General features: G+C 40.3%; 1 protein-coding gene across 1 annotated transcript; it reads left to right on the top strand.

The window, feature by feature from the left end:
• Positions 1–14,423: 14,423 nt before the first annotated feature.
• Positions 14,424–15,938, top strand: LOC108455351 (uncharacterized). The gene is made up of 2 exons (XM_017753924.1): positions 14,424–14,525; positions 15,474–15,938. The coding sequence occupies exons 1-2, from the start codon at positions 14,424–14,426 to the stop codon at positions 15,936–15,938; spliced, it is 567 nt and encodes a 188-aa protein (XP_017609413.1).
• The last annotated feature ends 723 nt before the right edge of the window (positions 15,939–16,661 follow it).

Here is a 16,661-nt window from a genome sequence, read left to right as displayed (position 1 = left end):
GGAAGAGGATTAGGAAGAGGTTTGGCTATATTTGCATCAAGATTAAGGTATGTTTGATGTTGTGCCATGAGATTCATGCATGTTTTTGGTTGCTAACTTGATGTTCTTATTAGCCCATGGTTCAAATCTTTGTTATATCATGGGGATGGTATTTGGCCAAGGTGGATTTTGAGTCAATGCCATCGCATGTTAAATATGAAGCTTAATGATGATACATGTGATGGTGGATTGAGGACTCTTAGATTTTCTTTGGGCATTTTTGAATGATATACTAAGTTCTTTGTGTAATCGTGACCAAAATTATGGTGTTGTGATGTATTCGGCCATGGTACATCCCCAAGTGTGATTTATGCTCTTTGCATGGAGAGTAAGATTTGTGTTTCGAAATCATGTTCATGTTTAGTTACAATCAACTTGAGATTCGGCTCTAGCATACATATATGTATATATGTTTGAGCATGATGTATTGGTATGACGTATATACTATCTTAAGGTATATACTTATTTATGATGATATTTTGGTTATGAAGGAAATGATAGATGTGTATTGAGTTACAATATGGAAAGGTATTAGTTAGTAATGTATGCTGTTTTTGTGTGGTAATAAGTGCATAAATGGTCTCAACATGGACATGTATATTTGGCCACATGAAGGGAAATTGGTGAGCATGTATTCGGTTAGAGGCAACCATATTGAAGCCTTATCTTGGCTTAGATTGTTGACTAAATGGGTAATAAGTGAGGATGGTTGCCGAATATACAAACATACATATGCATGTCTAATTGAATTATGAATGTTTAGCAAGATAGTTAAACTAGTTGATTTATTGATTAAGCTCAAGGAGTTAAAGAAGGAGAATCAAGCAAGGGAAAGGCGAAGGTCATCGAGTAGCCGACTTGGACTATTTTACCCAACACAAGGTAAGTCATTAAGCATATATTTGATATTGCTTAAATGATTGTAATATCTATGCAATTGTGTTTAATGAGATGAAATATATACAAATGTATGTGTATGAAAAGATGATAATGTTGAACGTAAAAAAGATAGTGAAATGTGTAGGAAGTTTGCTTCGGCACTAAGTGTGCGAGTTTGGACTATATGGCACTATGTGTGCGGGCTTGAATCATATGGCACTAAGTGTGCGTGATTGAGTATTAAGCACTATGTGTGCGAACTCTACACATATCTCCGATTGAACATTTATATGGAGGCGTGATTTTATCGAGATGAGTATGGACAGCGAAAAGAGTAAGTATCTTGAGTTCATGGCTAATAGATGCTATGTTCATGCTCGGGGTGGAGTTGGTAAGATTTAAATTTATGTGATGATTTCAATTGCATTCCCCGTAAATAAGGTATCGTGGAATAGATGAAAGTTCATTTGATTGCATGATTGTTGCGGAAATGTAATGATGTATGGAAATTGCTTCAAATATCCTATTGAACAGTATATGAAATGTAAATATATGACTTGGTATGAGATTGATCCGAAGATCTAAGGAACTATGGTATAGTTCGGTATGGTGGAACATTTGGCCTTTTTCATTATTTCATTTTATGATAATTGTATTAATGGATGGTTGTGGAATGCTTATGACTTACCGAGTTATAAACTCACTCGGTGTTTTCTTGTCACCCATTTTAGGTTCCTTGGGCTCGTCTCTTTTTGGGTGTTCAGAATCACAACGAAGTCATCACACCGCGAGCAATCTTTGGTATTGTCTTCTTAGTCGACTTAGGAGAACATTTGGCATGTATGAGCTATTTTGTTTTGTTAAATTTTGGGTTGTAAACTTTAAGCCATGTGAAAATGGCCTATGTGGTCGTTTGAGTGGGATGCTAGAATCTATAGCCACGAGTCTTAGAAACCTTAATTTTGATAAGGTGGCCATAATTTGTGTCACGTATGATGGATGAGTAGTAAGACTAAGGAAGGATTCATGAAATTGGCATAGTCTACTGCAGTAACTGTTGCAGACAGCAGCAGTGATATGAGATCGAAAAATCACTAAAAATAGTAGAAGTGGAATTAATTTCTAAAAAAATTATGTACTCGAAGCTTGATGGGTCTATTTTCATATGGATGAAACAAAACGACCATATGAGCTGTATTTTAAGAGATATTAAAGTTCTCGTGAAACAGGGCCAGAACGGTTTCTGGATCCCCTGTTCCGACTTTGGAAAATCATTGTAAATTAACCATAGATAATTAGGAGTCATGCCATATATGTGTATATTCCTCTCTGAGTCTAGTTTCTATAGAAATAAACGGCATCAGTATTGAAGCCCTGTACAGGGAGATATCCAATTCGTAACGCACAAAGGTCAGTGTAGTCGATCCCTGAAACAGGGGAGACTTTAACTAATAAACTGTACTAATTGGCTCGACAAAAAATTCTAGAAAAAAATCTGTAGATGGACATATGAGTCTAGTTTCAGAGAAAAATTACGAAACTGATTTTCGAGTTGTAAAACTCAAGATATGATTTTTGAAGCGACTAGTACACAGATTGGCAGCTTGTCTAGGAAATTCTCAATAAGTGGTTTGAAGTCTGTTAACACCTCGTGTTCGACTCCGGCGACGGTCTCGGGTTCGGGGTGTTACAATTTTATTGGTATCAGAGCTATGGTTGTCGGTTCTAGGATTACCGTAGCGCGTGTGAGTCTAGCTATACATGCCAATGTGTTAGTGCTTAAAAATGTGATGACTTCTGACGGTTGAAATTTTTGTTTTGATTAGCAAATGGAACCCGGGGTAGAGAGACCCTTGGCGGATGACGTTGAAAGTGTAGCTGCTGCTCCTGCTCAAGGGACACCGCTGTGTTGAGCCTCGATCATCCACGAATAATCAAGATGAAGGCGAAATAAGCCTTCTTCACCATGAGCGAGTGGGTCGCGCATTATGCCCGAACCAATCCGGTACATCCAACCATTCCCAAATATAAATAATCCTCCCAAGAGCCCGTAATGCCATCGATTGCTGATCCTGTGAGGTTGAGTAAACTACACGTGGACTTGATTAGGAAGCGTGGGGAGGAATTTAAGGCCATAGTTCTTGATGATGCCGAAAGGCTGAGTTCGCTTGATAACACCATTAGAGTGTTTGATGAACTGTCATGCACACCCGATGAATGTCTTAAGTATGCTATATCCTTGTTGCGAGACTCAACCTACTATTGGTGGAGGACCTTAATTTCCATAGTCCCAAAGGAGCAAGTTACTTGGGATTTCTTCCAAACGAAATTTCGAAAGAAATACATTAGTCAACGGTTCATCAATCAAAAGCGTAAGGAATTCTTAGAGCTCAAGCAAGGTCGTATGATTAGATCTCGAATCTGAACATGAGTTCGTAAGACTTAGTCGGTATGCTCGGAGTGTGTGGCTGATGAGGTTGCTATGTGCAAAAGATTTGAAGAGAGATTGAATGAAGAGTTAAAGCTACTTGATGGGTATTTTGGAGATAAAAGAATTTGTAACACTAGTTGAGCGAGCACGCAAGGCGGAAGAGCTCGGAAGGAGAAGAGGAAGGCTGAATTTGAAGCTAGAGATTATCATAAAAGATCGACGGGCAAGGCTCCATTTTCGGCTGTAAAGAAGTTCGAGAGGACACAAATAAGTCGAGGGCGATCATGGGATTTCCATTAGAGCACGACCATCGATGGACTCACGAGCTACCTCGGTAGCTAGTGTGGGCAATAATCGTCAAGAGAAGCCGAATGCCCCCAATGTGGAAGGCGACACATAGGTGAATGTTGGGGTAAGTCTGTTAATAGGGCTGTTATGGATGCGGTTCGAGGACCACTTCATTAGAAATTGCACGAGCTAGATGAGAAGAATAAGATGCAAGGTGTAAGATCTAGTGGGACGACGGCTAGAGGTAGACCCCGAGGATTTCAGGAGGTAGGGGTGGTAATCGAGAGGGTCTCGATCTGGTTGTTCGATCCGAGACTCGTGCTCTGCTAGAGCATATGCTATCCGCGTCTGAGAGGAGGCATCCTCCCCGACATTATCATTGGTACTTTCACTCTCTTTGATACTAGTGTGATTGCATTGATTGACCTGCATCTACTCATTCATATGTATGTGAAACCTTAGCATCCATGAAGACTCTACTGTTGAGTCTCTTGAGTTCGTAATTCGGTGTCAAATCCCTTGGGTCGTTACGTCTTTGTCGATAAAGTGTGTAAGAAATGCCCCTAGTCATTCGAGGTTCCTGTTTCCGCGGACTTGATGCTTTTGTCGTTCGATAAATTTGATGTTATTCTTGGGTTGGATTGGTTGACCGTGCATGATGCGGTTGTGAATTGCAAAAGCAAGACTATTGATTTGAGATGCGCAAATAACGAGATGATTTGAGTTGAGTCTACGGACTTGAAGGGATTGCCAGCTGTAATATCATCAATGTTGGCCTAGAAATATGTAAGAAAAAGGTGCGAAGCATACCTTGCGTATGTACTTGATGATAAGGAGTTAAAATAAAACCCGAATCTGCTTGGTGGTTTGTGAATACCGGATGTTTTTCCAAGAATTACGGTTTGCCACTTGTTCGGGAGATAGAGTTTGTTATTGAGCTTGTACCTGGGACCACATCGATTTCGATAGCTCCGTATCGTATGGCACCAACGGAATTAAAGGAGTTGAAAGCTCAGTTGCAAGAGTTGGTGGATAGAGATTTTGCTCGCCCGAGTTTTTCACCTTGGGGTGCACCAGTGTTGTTTGTGAAAAAGAAGGACGGAACCATGAGGTTGTGCATCGACTATCGTTAACTTAATAAAGTGACAATAAAGAACAAATATCCGTTACCGCGTATCGATGATTTGTTCGATCAACTGAAGGGAGCCTCAGTGTTTTCAAAAATAGATTTGAGATCGGGCTATTATTAGTTGCGAATCCGAGATTCGGATATACCCAAAACTGCCTTCAGAATGAGATATGGTCACTACGAATTCTTAGTGATGCCGTTTGGGCTCACTAATGCCCCTGCGGTATTTATGGATTTGATGAATCGAATCTTCAGATCATATTTGGATCGGTTCGTAGTGGTGTTCATTGACGACATCTTGGTCTATTCAAGAGATGAGACCGAACATGCGAGCACCCGAGATTAGTGTTGCAAATTTTCTTTGGATAAGCGGTTATATGCTAAGTTCACAAGTGTGAGTTACGGTTAAGAGAGGTTAGCTTCTTGGGTCATGTGGTATCTGCATCGGGTATTCGAGTCGACGAGTAAAATTTCAACTATACTTAACTGAAGCCTCAGAAATATTCTTGAGGTTCGAGCTTTTGGGACTTACCGGTTACTACCGACGGTTTGTAAAAGGATTCTCGATGATAGCCACACTCATGACGAAACTGCTTCAGAAGGATGTCAAGTTTGAATGGACGGAAAAGTGTCAGAAAAGTTTCGATCAATTGAAAACTCATTTAACGGAAGCTCGGTTTTAGTGCGACCGAATCGGCAAAGAGTTTGTCATTTATAGTGACGCCTCCCTACTTAGGTTAGGTTGCGTATTAATGCAAGAAGGTCGAGTTGTGGCCTACGCGTCGAGACAATTGAAGCCACATGAGAAAAATTATCCGACCCATGATCTCGAATTGGCTGCCATCGTATTCGCCTTAAAGATATGGCGACATTACTTATTTGGTGAGAAGTGCCATGTGTATTCGGATCACAAAAGTCTCAAATATTTGATGACTCAAAGAGACTTAAATCTGCGACAAAGACGTTGGCTCGAGTTGTTAAAAGATTACGAGCTTGTCATTGATTATCACCCGGAAAGGCTAATGTGGTTGCGGACGCCTTAAGCGGAAATCACTTTGTTTTGCTTTACGAGCAATGAATGTACACTTGTCTATTCTACCCGACAATGTGTTAGTAGCGAATTAAAGGCCAAACCATTGTTGACTCATCAAATTCGTGAAGCTCGAAAGTTGATGATGAGTTGGTTGCAAAACGGTGAGTGTGTTCGAACAAGGAATCGAGTTTGATATTGGTGATGACGATTGTTTGAGGTTAAGAAGTCGTCTGTGTGTTCCAAAGAATTGAACTTATTTCAATGATTACGAATGAAGCCCATTGTAGCCGAATGGCAATCCACCCGGGAGTACGAAGATGTACAACGATTTGAAGCAGCGGTTTTGGTGGCATGGTATGAAACGAGACATCTCCGACTTTGTTTGAGATGTTTAATATGTCAACAAGTGAAAGTGAAACATCAAGTGCCTTGAGGATTACTTGACCGATTACGATACCCGAGTGGAAATGGGATCGAGTCACAATGGACTTTGTGTGCGGACCGCCATTGTCGTGAGCAAGAAGGATGCGATTTGGGTTGTTGATAGACCGACTAAGTCGGCTCATTTTATCCCGTCGTCTGGATTTTTCATTGAATAAACTAGCTGAATTGTATGTTTCTCGATTGTGAGATTACACGGGTACCAATTTACGTGGTGTCGGATAGAGATCCGAGGTTCACCTCGCGATTTTGGAAGAGATTGCAAGAAGCTTTAGGTACCAAGTTACATTTCAAAGACCGCCTTTCACCCCTAAATCGATGGTCAATCCGGCGGATAATTCGGATACTTGAGGATATGTTGAGATGTTGCATCCTCGAGTTCGATGGTTCATGGGAGCAGTACTTACCTTTGATTGAATTCGCTACAACAATAGTTTTCAATCAAGTATTAAGATGGCGCCTTACGAGGCCTTATACGGCGTAAATGCCGTACACCATTGTTTTGGACCGAGCTCGGTGAGAACAAAATTTTGGAGTGGATTTGATTAAAGATGCTGAACAGAAAGTAAAAGTAATCCGTGAAAATCAAGATAGCCTCCGATCGTCGAAGTCGACGTGGATTTGAAGCGAAAAGACATTGAGTATCAAGTGGGAGATAAAGTGTTTCTTAAAGTTTCGCCTTGGAAAAAGATACTCGATTTGGCCGTAAAGGCAAATTGAGCCCGAGGTTCATCGGGCCATATGAGATATCCGAACGAGTCGGTCGATTCGCGTGATCGTTTGATTTTGCCCCCTGAACTTGAAAAGATTCACGACGTCTTTCATGTTTCGATGCTTTGACGCTATAGGTCTGATCCCTCGCACGCAATTAGTCCATCAGAGGTTAAAATTCAAGCCGATATGAGTTGTGAAGAAGAACGGATTCGTATCCTAGCTCGTGAAGTGAAGGAGTTGCGAAACAAAAGGGTTCCGTTAGTAAAAGTGTTATGGCTCAAACACGGGATGGAAGAAGCTACTTGGGAACCCGAGAACACTATGAAGGAGCGATACCCAAACCTATTTACCGGTAAGATTTTTGGGGACGAAAATTTCTTAAGTGGGGGAGAGTTGTGACAGCCTTAAAACGACCCTAGTCGGAATGTGGTTTCGGGACCACAAAATCGAGGCATAAAAATAATTTGATATTTATTTTGATGCCTATAATATGTGTTAACTCATGTGTGACATTTTGATGCTTTAATTTAGAGTTATAAATGTGAATTTCACTAGAAAGGACCTAGTAGAAAACTTTGAAAGTATGATGGGAAATGTATGATGACTAATTAAAGCATGCATGCAAAACAATGGCCTTGCATGTCAAATACCCCCTTTTTACAAGTGATGGGCGGCCATGACAAGGGAGTATGGGCTAAACATGTCATGAAACATGTTTTGTTGGTGCATTAGGGGGAAACAATAAACAAATAAGCATGGGTAGTAAAGAAAGAAAAAAAAGTGTGTGTGTGGTGAAACACCCCATTGCCGTACATGGAAGAAAAGAAAAGAAAAAATTTTGCTCATCCATTTCATTCTCTCTTGACCGAAAATACTAGAGGGAAGGGAGGAATTTTGCTTCATGCTTGGGTTGGAAGAGGATTAGGAAGAGGTTTGGCTATATTTGCATCAAGATTAAGGTATGTTTGATGTTGTGCCATGAGATTCATGCATGTTTTGGTTGCTAACTTGATGTTCTTATTAGCCCATGGTTCAAATCTTTGTTATATCATGGGGATGGTATTTGGCCAAGGTGGATTTTGAGTTAATGCCATTGCATGTTAAATATGAAGCTTAATGATGATACATGTGATGGTGGATTGAGGACTCTTAGATTTTCTTTGAGCATTTTTGAATGATATACTAAGTTCTTTGTGTAATCGTGACCAAAATTATGGTGTTGTGATGTATTCGCCATGGTACATCCCCAAGTGTGATTTATGCTCTTTGCATGGAGAGTAAGATTTGTGTTTCGAAATCATGTTCATGTTTAGTTACAATCAACTTGAGATTCGGCTCTAGCATACATATATGTATATATGTTTGAGCATGATGTATTGGTATGACGTATATACTATCTTAAGGTATATACTTATTTATGATGATGTTTTGGTTATGAAGGAAATGATAGATGTGTATTGAGTTACAATATGGAAAGGTATTAGTTAGTAATGTATGCTGTTTTTGTGTGGTAATAAGTGCATAAATGGTCTCAACATGGACATGTATATTCGGCCACATGAAGGGAAATTGGTGAGCATGTATTCGGTTAGAGGCAACCATATTGAAGCCTTATCTTGGCTTAGATTGTTGACTAAATGGGTAATAAGTGAGGATGGTTGCCGAATATACAAACATACATATGCATGTGTAATTGAATTATGAATGTTTAGCAAGATAGTTAAACTAGTTGATTTATTGATTAAGCTCAAGGAGTTAAAGAAGGAGAATCAAGCAAGGGAAAGGCGAAGGTCATCGAGTAGCCGACTTGGACTATTTTACCCAACACAAGGTAAGTCATTAAGCATATATTTGATATTACTTAAATGATTGTAATATCTATGCAATTGTGTTTAATGAGATGAAATATATACAAATGTATGTGTATGAAAAGATGATAATGTTGAGCGTAAAAAGATAGTGAAATGTGTAGGAAGTTTGCTTGCACTAAGTGTGCGAGAAATAGATGTGTAGGTGATTTAGATTGGCACTAAGTGTGCGAGCTTGTAATGTACGGCACTAAGTGTGCGAGTTTGGACTATATGGCACTATGTGTGCGGGCTTGAATCATATGGCACTAAGTGTGCGTGATTGAGTATTAAGCACTATGTGTGCGAACTCTACACATATCTCCGATTGAACATTTATATGGAGGCGTGATTTTATCGAGATGAGTATGGACAGCGAAAAGAGTAAGTATCTTGAGTTCATGGCTAATAGATGCTATGTTCATGCTCGGGTGGAGTTGGTAAGATTTAAATTTATGTGATGATTTCAATTGCATTCCGTAAATAAGGTATCGTGGAATAGATGAAAGTTCATTTGATTGCATGATTGTTGCGGAAATGAAATGATGTATGGAAATTGCTTCAAATATCCTATTGAACAGTATATGAAATGTAAATGTATGACTTGGTATGAGATTGATCCGAAGATCTAAGGAACTATGGTATAGTTCGGTATGGTGGAACATTTGGCCTTTTTCATTATTTCATTTTATGATAATTGTATTAATGGATGGTTGTGGAATGCTTATGACTTACCGAGTTATAAACTCACTCGGTGTTTTCTTGTCACCCATTTTAGGTTCCTTGGGCTCGTCTCTTTTTGGGTGTTTGTAACAAATCACAACGAAGTCATCACACCGTGAGCAATCTTTGGTATTGTCTTCTTAGTCGACTTAGGAGAACATTTGGCATGTATGAACTATTTTGTTTTGTTAAATTTTGGGTTGTAAACTTTAAGCCATGTGAAAATGGCCTATGTGGTCGTTTGAGTGGGATGCTAGAATCTATAGCCACGAGTCTTAGAAACCTTAATTTTGATAAGGTGGCCATAATTTGTGTCACGTATGATGGATGAGTAGTAAGACTAAGGAAGGATTCATGAAATTGGCATAGTCTCTGCAGTAACTGTTGCGGACAGCAGCAGTGATATGAGATCGAAAAATCACTAAAAATAGTAGAAGTGGAATTAATAGCTAAAAAAATTACGTACTCGAAGCTTGATGGGTCTATTTTCATATGGATGAAACAAAACGACCATATGAGCTGTATTTTAAGAGATATTAAAGTTCTGGTGAAACAGGGCCAGAACGGTTTCTTTATCCCCTGTTCCGACTTTGGAAAATCATTGTAAATTAACCAGAGATAATTAGGAGTCATACCATATATTTGTAGATTCCTCTCTGAGTCTAGTTTCTATAGAAACAAACGGCATCAGTATTGAAGCCCTGTACAGGGAGATATCCAATTCGTAACGCACAAAGGTCAGTGTAGTCGATCCCTGCAACAGGGGAGACTTTAACTAATAAACTGTACTAATTGGCTCGACAAAAAATTCTAGAAAAAAATCTGTAGATGGACATATGAGTCTAGTTTCAGGGAAAAATTACGAAACTGATTTTTGAGTTGTAAAACTCAAGATATGAGTTTTGAAGCGACTAGTACACAGATTGGCAGCTTGTCTAGGAAATTCTCAATAAGTGGTTTGAAGTCTGTTAACACCTCGTGTTCGACTCCGGCGACGGTCTCGGGTTCGGGGTGTTACAAGCTAGGGATTACACACTGAGTTTCATACTCACCCTTTTCTGCTTAACCGTGCAGATAATCCTCAGGCGGATCGGTGCTGCGAGGACCTCGATGATGGCCACATCACTGCTTTTATTTTCTTTTATTTGCTATTGGATTTCAATTTGGGTTATGCATTAAGGCCTCTTTAATTTTCTTATTTAAATTCGGGTTTTGGTTACTACGATTTATATCTATTGAAAAGGTAAAATGTGGTTTTCCAAAACGATAACTGTTTTAAAAACACTACGTCTTCGTAATGCTTTTGAAACACTTCCGCAACAATAAGAGCTTTAAAAGTAAGGATAATTTTAAATAAATAATGAATAAGCTAGAATAATTTGAGAACTAACAAAGAGGCTTCACATTTCCAAACAGGTTTCCATCAAGAACAAGTTTTCGAAAAGCACTCCAATGTGACATCTTAGATTCGACCTTAACGTCTAGGCTGGGTTTGGGATGTTACATTTAGTGGTATCAGAGCCAAGTTACAAAACTCGACTGTGGATCTGGGTTTTCTCTAAAAACGTAAATTTTAAAGATTTATTTTATATAGTGGAAAATATCTTGAGGTGTTGTTTTGGAAGGTGTGGCCTATCGAGATCTACGATGCCGATTCTGTAAGTTCTCTAAAACTACTGTTTGTTATAACTGAAATGAGATTAATGTAGATAATAGACTGTACTGAAACCTTTGTTAGGGAAACCTAAAACTGTAGTAAGATTGCGATATGCTGAAACAAATAACTTTGAATTATTGATACTATTTTTCATAAAACATCCACTAATAAACACTGGAGCTATAAAACTGATACATAAAATTGTTAATATAGATAATATACAAATTGACCATGAAGGCTGTAGGTACTCATGGAAGGGGTACAAGAGGTCGCGGCGGAGGGCGTGGAGGTGTTCGGGTAGGATCTTCGGCATCGGGTCATATACCTAACATTGAGACAAGGGAGGCACCGGCTTCACCAGTGACTGAGACTGGGTCGCATGATCATGCAGCTGGGTACGACGCACTATCCCAAGCTATTCTATTTATTTTAGAGAGGTTCGCTGGGCCTAATACTGGTACTGTGGGTCGTGGGTCGGTAACAGAACGACTCAAGTCTAATGGGGTTGAGATCTTTAGGGGTATCACTGGAGTTGCCCCTAATGTGGTAGAGTATTGGATAGAGGCCACAGAGAGGATCATGGGTGACCTCAACTGCACCTCAGAGCAGAAAGTAAAAGGTACAGTGTCGTTGGTGAGAGATGAAGCCTATTAGTGGTGGCTTACTATGACCGATTGATTAACTTGAGAGTTTTTCAAGGGTGCATTTCAAGGGAAATATGTGGGCGCTAGCTATGTGGATGCTCGCAGAAGGGAATTTTTAAATTTGACTTAGGGAGATAAGACCGTAGTTGAGTACGAGGTAGAATTTTTACGATTGAGTAGCTATGTGTGAGCCATGGTGGGCATTGAGTATGAGCAGTGTGTTCGTTTTGAGGATGGCCTTAAAGATAGTCTGCGAGTTTTGATAGCTCTACAGTGGGAGCGGGATTTTGCAGTGTTAGTTGAAAAGGCAAAAATCATTGAAGATATAAAGCGCACTGAGTGCCAGAATCATGAGAAGGATAAGGGAAGAAATAAGAGGGTTTGGGAGCCCTCAGGTTTAGCTATAAGACCTGGGAAGAAGGCCAGCGTTGATGGACCAGTCAGGGTTGGGCCCTCTGTTACTACTTTTGGGTTGTAGCCTTGTACGGTTTGTATGAAACGCCACTAGGGCGAGTGCTTGGTACAGAAGGGGGCATGTTTTAGGTGCGGATCCATGGAGGACCATATCAAGGATTGTCCACGGAGGCCCGATCAGATGCAAGCTACTGGTAGGGGTGATGTTCAGTCGCAGAGAGTTTTTCAGCAGCCACCGAGAGGTCGTGGTCTGGCCAGAAGTGGAAATGGTATGAGTCGTGGTCATGGAGCACCGGGCAGAGGTGCGAGTCATACTGAGCCAAGGTAGCTGGCACTGGTTTATGCTGCACGTCGCCGAGAGGACAGAGACACCCCAGATGTTATTACGGGTACATTCTTTTTTTATCATGTACCTTACGCTGCATTGATTTATGTTGGATCTACACACTCTTATGTAGAATGCATTGTGTCTGAGACTGTGGGTGTGATGTGTGAAAACACTACGAGTGAGATTACTGTGTTAAGTCTGTTAGGGCAGTCTGTGAAAGTAAATAAACTATTTAAGAAAGTACCCTTGGAGGTTAAAGGAAAAATCTTTCTAGCGGATTTAATGGAACTCCCTTTTGGAGAATTCGACTTGATAATGGGTATGGATTGGCTAGTTAAGCATCAGGTGAATTTGGATTGTGCTGCTAAGAAAGTGGTTCTGAAAATGATAGAAGGGGATAAGGTAATAGTGGTTGGAGAATGTCAGAATTATTTGTCAAATGTGATTTCTGCACTTACAGCTGAGAAGTTGGTGTGTAAGGGTTGTGATGCATATTTAGCTTATGTCAGTTCTTCAAATTCTGAGGGTTCGACTGTGAAAGATATCAGAACAGTTAAGGAGTTTCCAGATGTATTTCCTGATAAGTACTGGGGTTACCTCCTAATCGCGAGGTTGAGTTTGGGATAGAGCTCATGCCTGGTATAGCTCCGGTGTCTATTTCCCTATACAGAATGGCACCAAAAGAGCTTGTGGAGCTTAAAGCTCAAATCCAATAGTTACTGGATCGGGGGTTTATCCGCCCTAGTGTATCTCCGTGGGGAGCACCGGTTTTATTTGTTAAGAAGAAGGATGGAAGCTTGCGCATGTGCATCGACTATCGACAATTGAACAAGTTGACTATCAAGAATAAGTACCCCCTACCAAGGACTGATTATCTATTTGATCAGTTTTGAGAAGTTTCAATTTTCTCTAAGATTAACCTCCAATTAGGGTACCATCAGCTGAGGATTAAGGAGACGGATGTATACAAGACAACATTTAGGACTCGTTACGGTCATTACGAGTTCTTAGTGATGTCGTTTGGACTAACGAATGCACCAGCGACTTTTATGGATTTGATGAACCGAGTGTTCCAGCCCTATCTAGATCAGTTCGTGGTAGTGTTTATAGATGATATTCTGGTGTATTCGAGGACTGAGGAGGAGTATGATGCTCATCTTCGGGTTGTTTTACAGATGTTGAGGGAGAAACAGTTGTATGCTAAATTCAGTAAGTGTGAATTCTGGCTTTGTGAAGTAGCTTTTCTGGGTCATGTGGTATCTGCTAAGGGGATTAGGGTTGATCCTCAGAAAATTGAAGCGGTTTTAGATTGGAAGCAACCTAAATCAGTGTCAGAGATTCGAAGCTTTCTGGGTTTGGCAGGGTGTTATAGACGGTTTGTTGAGGGGTTTTCGTTGATTGCTGCACCTCTGACTAAATTGTTGCATAATGGGGTACTGTTTAACTGGATTGATAAATAGTAGGAAAGTTTTGTGAAGCTTAAGAAAGTTTTGGCTGATGCTTCTATCTTGATACAACCAGAATCTGGGAAGGAATTCATTGTCTATAGCGATGCATCACATGTTGGCTTGGGATGCGTGCTGATGCAGAATGGTAAGGTAGTGGCATATGCGTCTCATCAGCTTAAGACGCATAAAGTGAACTACCCGACTCATGACTTGGAGTTAGCTGCAGTAGTATTTGGACTGAAGATTTAGAGGCATTAGTTGTATGGTGAGAAGTGTATTATTTATACAGATCACAAGAGCCTCAAGTATCTCCTCACTCAGAAGTAGTTAAACCTTAGGCAACAAAGATGAGTCTAGTTGCTTAAGGATTATGACTGTTCGACCGAATATCATCCTAGAAAGGCTAATATGGTAGTCGATGCATTGAACCGTAGAACTGTTACTGATTTGAAAGTGATGTTTGCTCATCTCAATTTGTTTGAGGATGGTAGTTTACTGGCCAAACTTCAAGTTAAACCAAGATGGATTGAGTAGATTAAAGGTAGGCAGTTAGAGGATGAGTTGCTGGGTCCTTGTTTCCGACAGATAGAGAATGGGGAAACTTAAGATTTTGGACTGAATAGCGAAGGGGTACTGTACTTCTGTGGGAGGGTCTGTGTATCAAAAGATACTAATTTGAGGTAGTCTATACTGTGAGAAGCACATATTAGTCCTTATGCTATGCATCCTGGCAGGAATAAGATGTACTGGGACCTTCGGGAATTGTATTAGTGGCCATGACTTAAGCGAGAAGTTACTGATTTTATGAGTAAGTGTCTAACTTGCCAGCAAGTTAAGGCGGAGCAACAGTTGCCTTCAGGGTTGCTTCAGCTAGTTAAGATTCCACTTTGGAAGTGGGAGAAAGTAACTATGGATTTTGTTAGTGGGCTACCCCTAACACCTTCTAAGAAAGATTCGGTTTGGGTCATCGTGGATCGGTTGACCAAGTCTGCTCACTTTATACCTGTTCGTATTGATTATTCACTACAGAAGCTGGCTAAGTTGTATATATCCGAAATTGTGAGACTGCATGGGGTACCGATTTCTATTATATCCGATAGAGATCCTCGTTTTATGTCATGGTTCTAGAAGAAGTTGCATGAGGCATTGGGTATAAGGTTGGAATTCAGTACTACGTTCCATCCCCAGACAGACGGTCAGTCAGAGAGGGTGATTTAGATACTGGAGGATATGCTAAGAGGGTGTGTGATTGACTTCTAGGGTTGTTGGGAGGATTATTTGCCGTTGGCAGAGTTTGCGTACAACAATAGCTATCAGTCTAGCATACAGATGGCTCCTTACGAGGCATTATATGGTTGTAGGTGTCGTACTCCTTCTTGTTGGATTGAGTTGCGTGAGCGGCATGTTCTGGGCCTTGAATTAATTTCTGATACCAAAAATAAAGTTTGCTTGATTTAGGATCGACTAAAGGCAGCTTCGGACAAACAAAAGTTATATGTGGATCTAAAGCGTAAGGAGATTGAGTTTGCTATGGGGGACTTGGTATTTCTTAAGGTCTTGCCATGGAAGAAGATACTAAGGTTTGGTCGGAAGGGCAAGCTAAGCCTTAGGTTCATTAGGCCTCATCATGTATTGAAGCGTATAGGACCGGTTGTCTATCAACTCGAGTTACCTCTAAAGTTGGACCGGATTCATAATGTGTTCCATGTCTCTAAGTTGAGGCGGTATCGCTTTGATCCTACGCATATCGTCTCGACTGAGGAGGTTGAGGTTAGACCATACCTAACTTTTGAAGAAGAGCCGGTTAAGATTTTAGATCGTGATGTGAAAGTTCTGAGGAGGAAGTCTATTCCATTGGTTAAGGTGCTATGGCGTAATCACAATTCTGAAGAATCCACGTGGGAAACCGAGGAGGCGATGTGACGATAATACCCTCATCTGTTTTGATCAGGTAAATTTCAAGGCCAAAATTTTCTTTTAAGAGGGTAGAGTTGTAAAGCCCTAAAATTTAGATATCTATATTTGTATATTGTGCACATAAATGCATGCTAGCTTCAGTGGTTAAGTGTCCTGAGAAGGGTTGGAGAATTCATGGGATCAAGTTGTGGCTTGAACAAAAATTTTCTTTTTTTGGTTGAACCTTGGCTCTAGCATGTAAGCTTCTTATATAAATATGACTAAGGTATGTCATAAAAAGCCTGTTGGTATGGTGGTTGAGGGCGTGCAGAGTGTTTCAGGAGGACTGGGGTTCGAGGCTTGGTAACACAATGGGAACATTTTATTTTGCTGTTGACACTGGGGAGGTGGTGTTGTTTGACTAAAGTTGTATGCTTGTGTAGTAGGGGTTGTTGAGGCCGAATTCAAAGTGTGTGGTGGAGAGAATTTCTGTTGGTTGGGGATATGGCTAGGTGGGAGATAGTTGAGTGATCTTCGAAGTGATAAGGGGAGTAAAAATAGGGATTTAATGGTAGTGTGTGTGCCGATTGTGGACTCTCATACTTGGCATTTTCGACTTTTGGGCAAAAGTGGAAATTGTAGTCATTATTTTGTGCGATTTTTCTTTCTTTCTGAGTGAGTTTCGACCTCTCTGTTTTTGGTGTTCGTTTTTGGTCATTTTAGGTCTTCTGAGTTTGGTCTCTTAACATT

This window comes from Gossypium arboreum, chromosome 6 (assembly GCF_025698485.1).
Source record: "Gossypium arboreum isolate Shixiya-1 chromosome 6, ASM2569848v2, whole genome shotgun sequence".
Classification (NCBI taxonomy): Eukaryota; Viridiplantae; Streptophyta; class Magnoliopsida; order Malvales; family Malvaceae; genus Gossypium; species Gossypium arboreum.
Note: the sequence above shows the minus strand (reverse complement) of the source record. Positions and strands in the feature narration are given on the sequence as shown.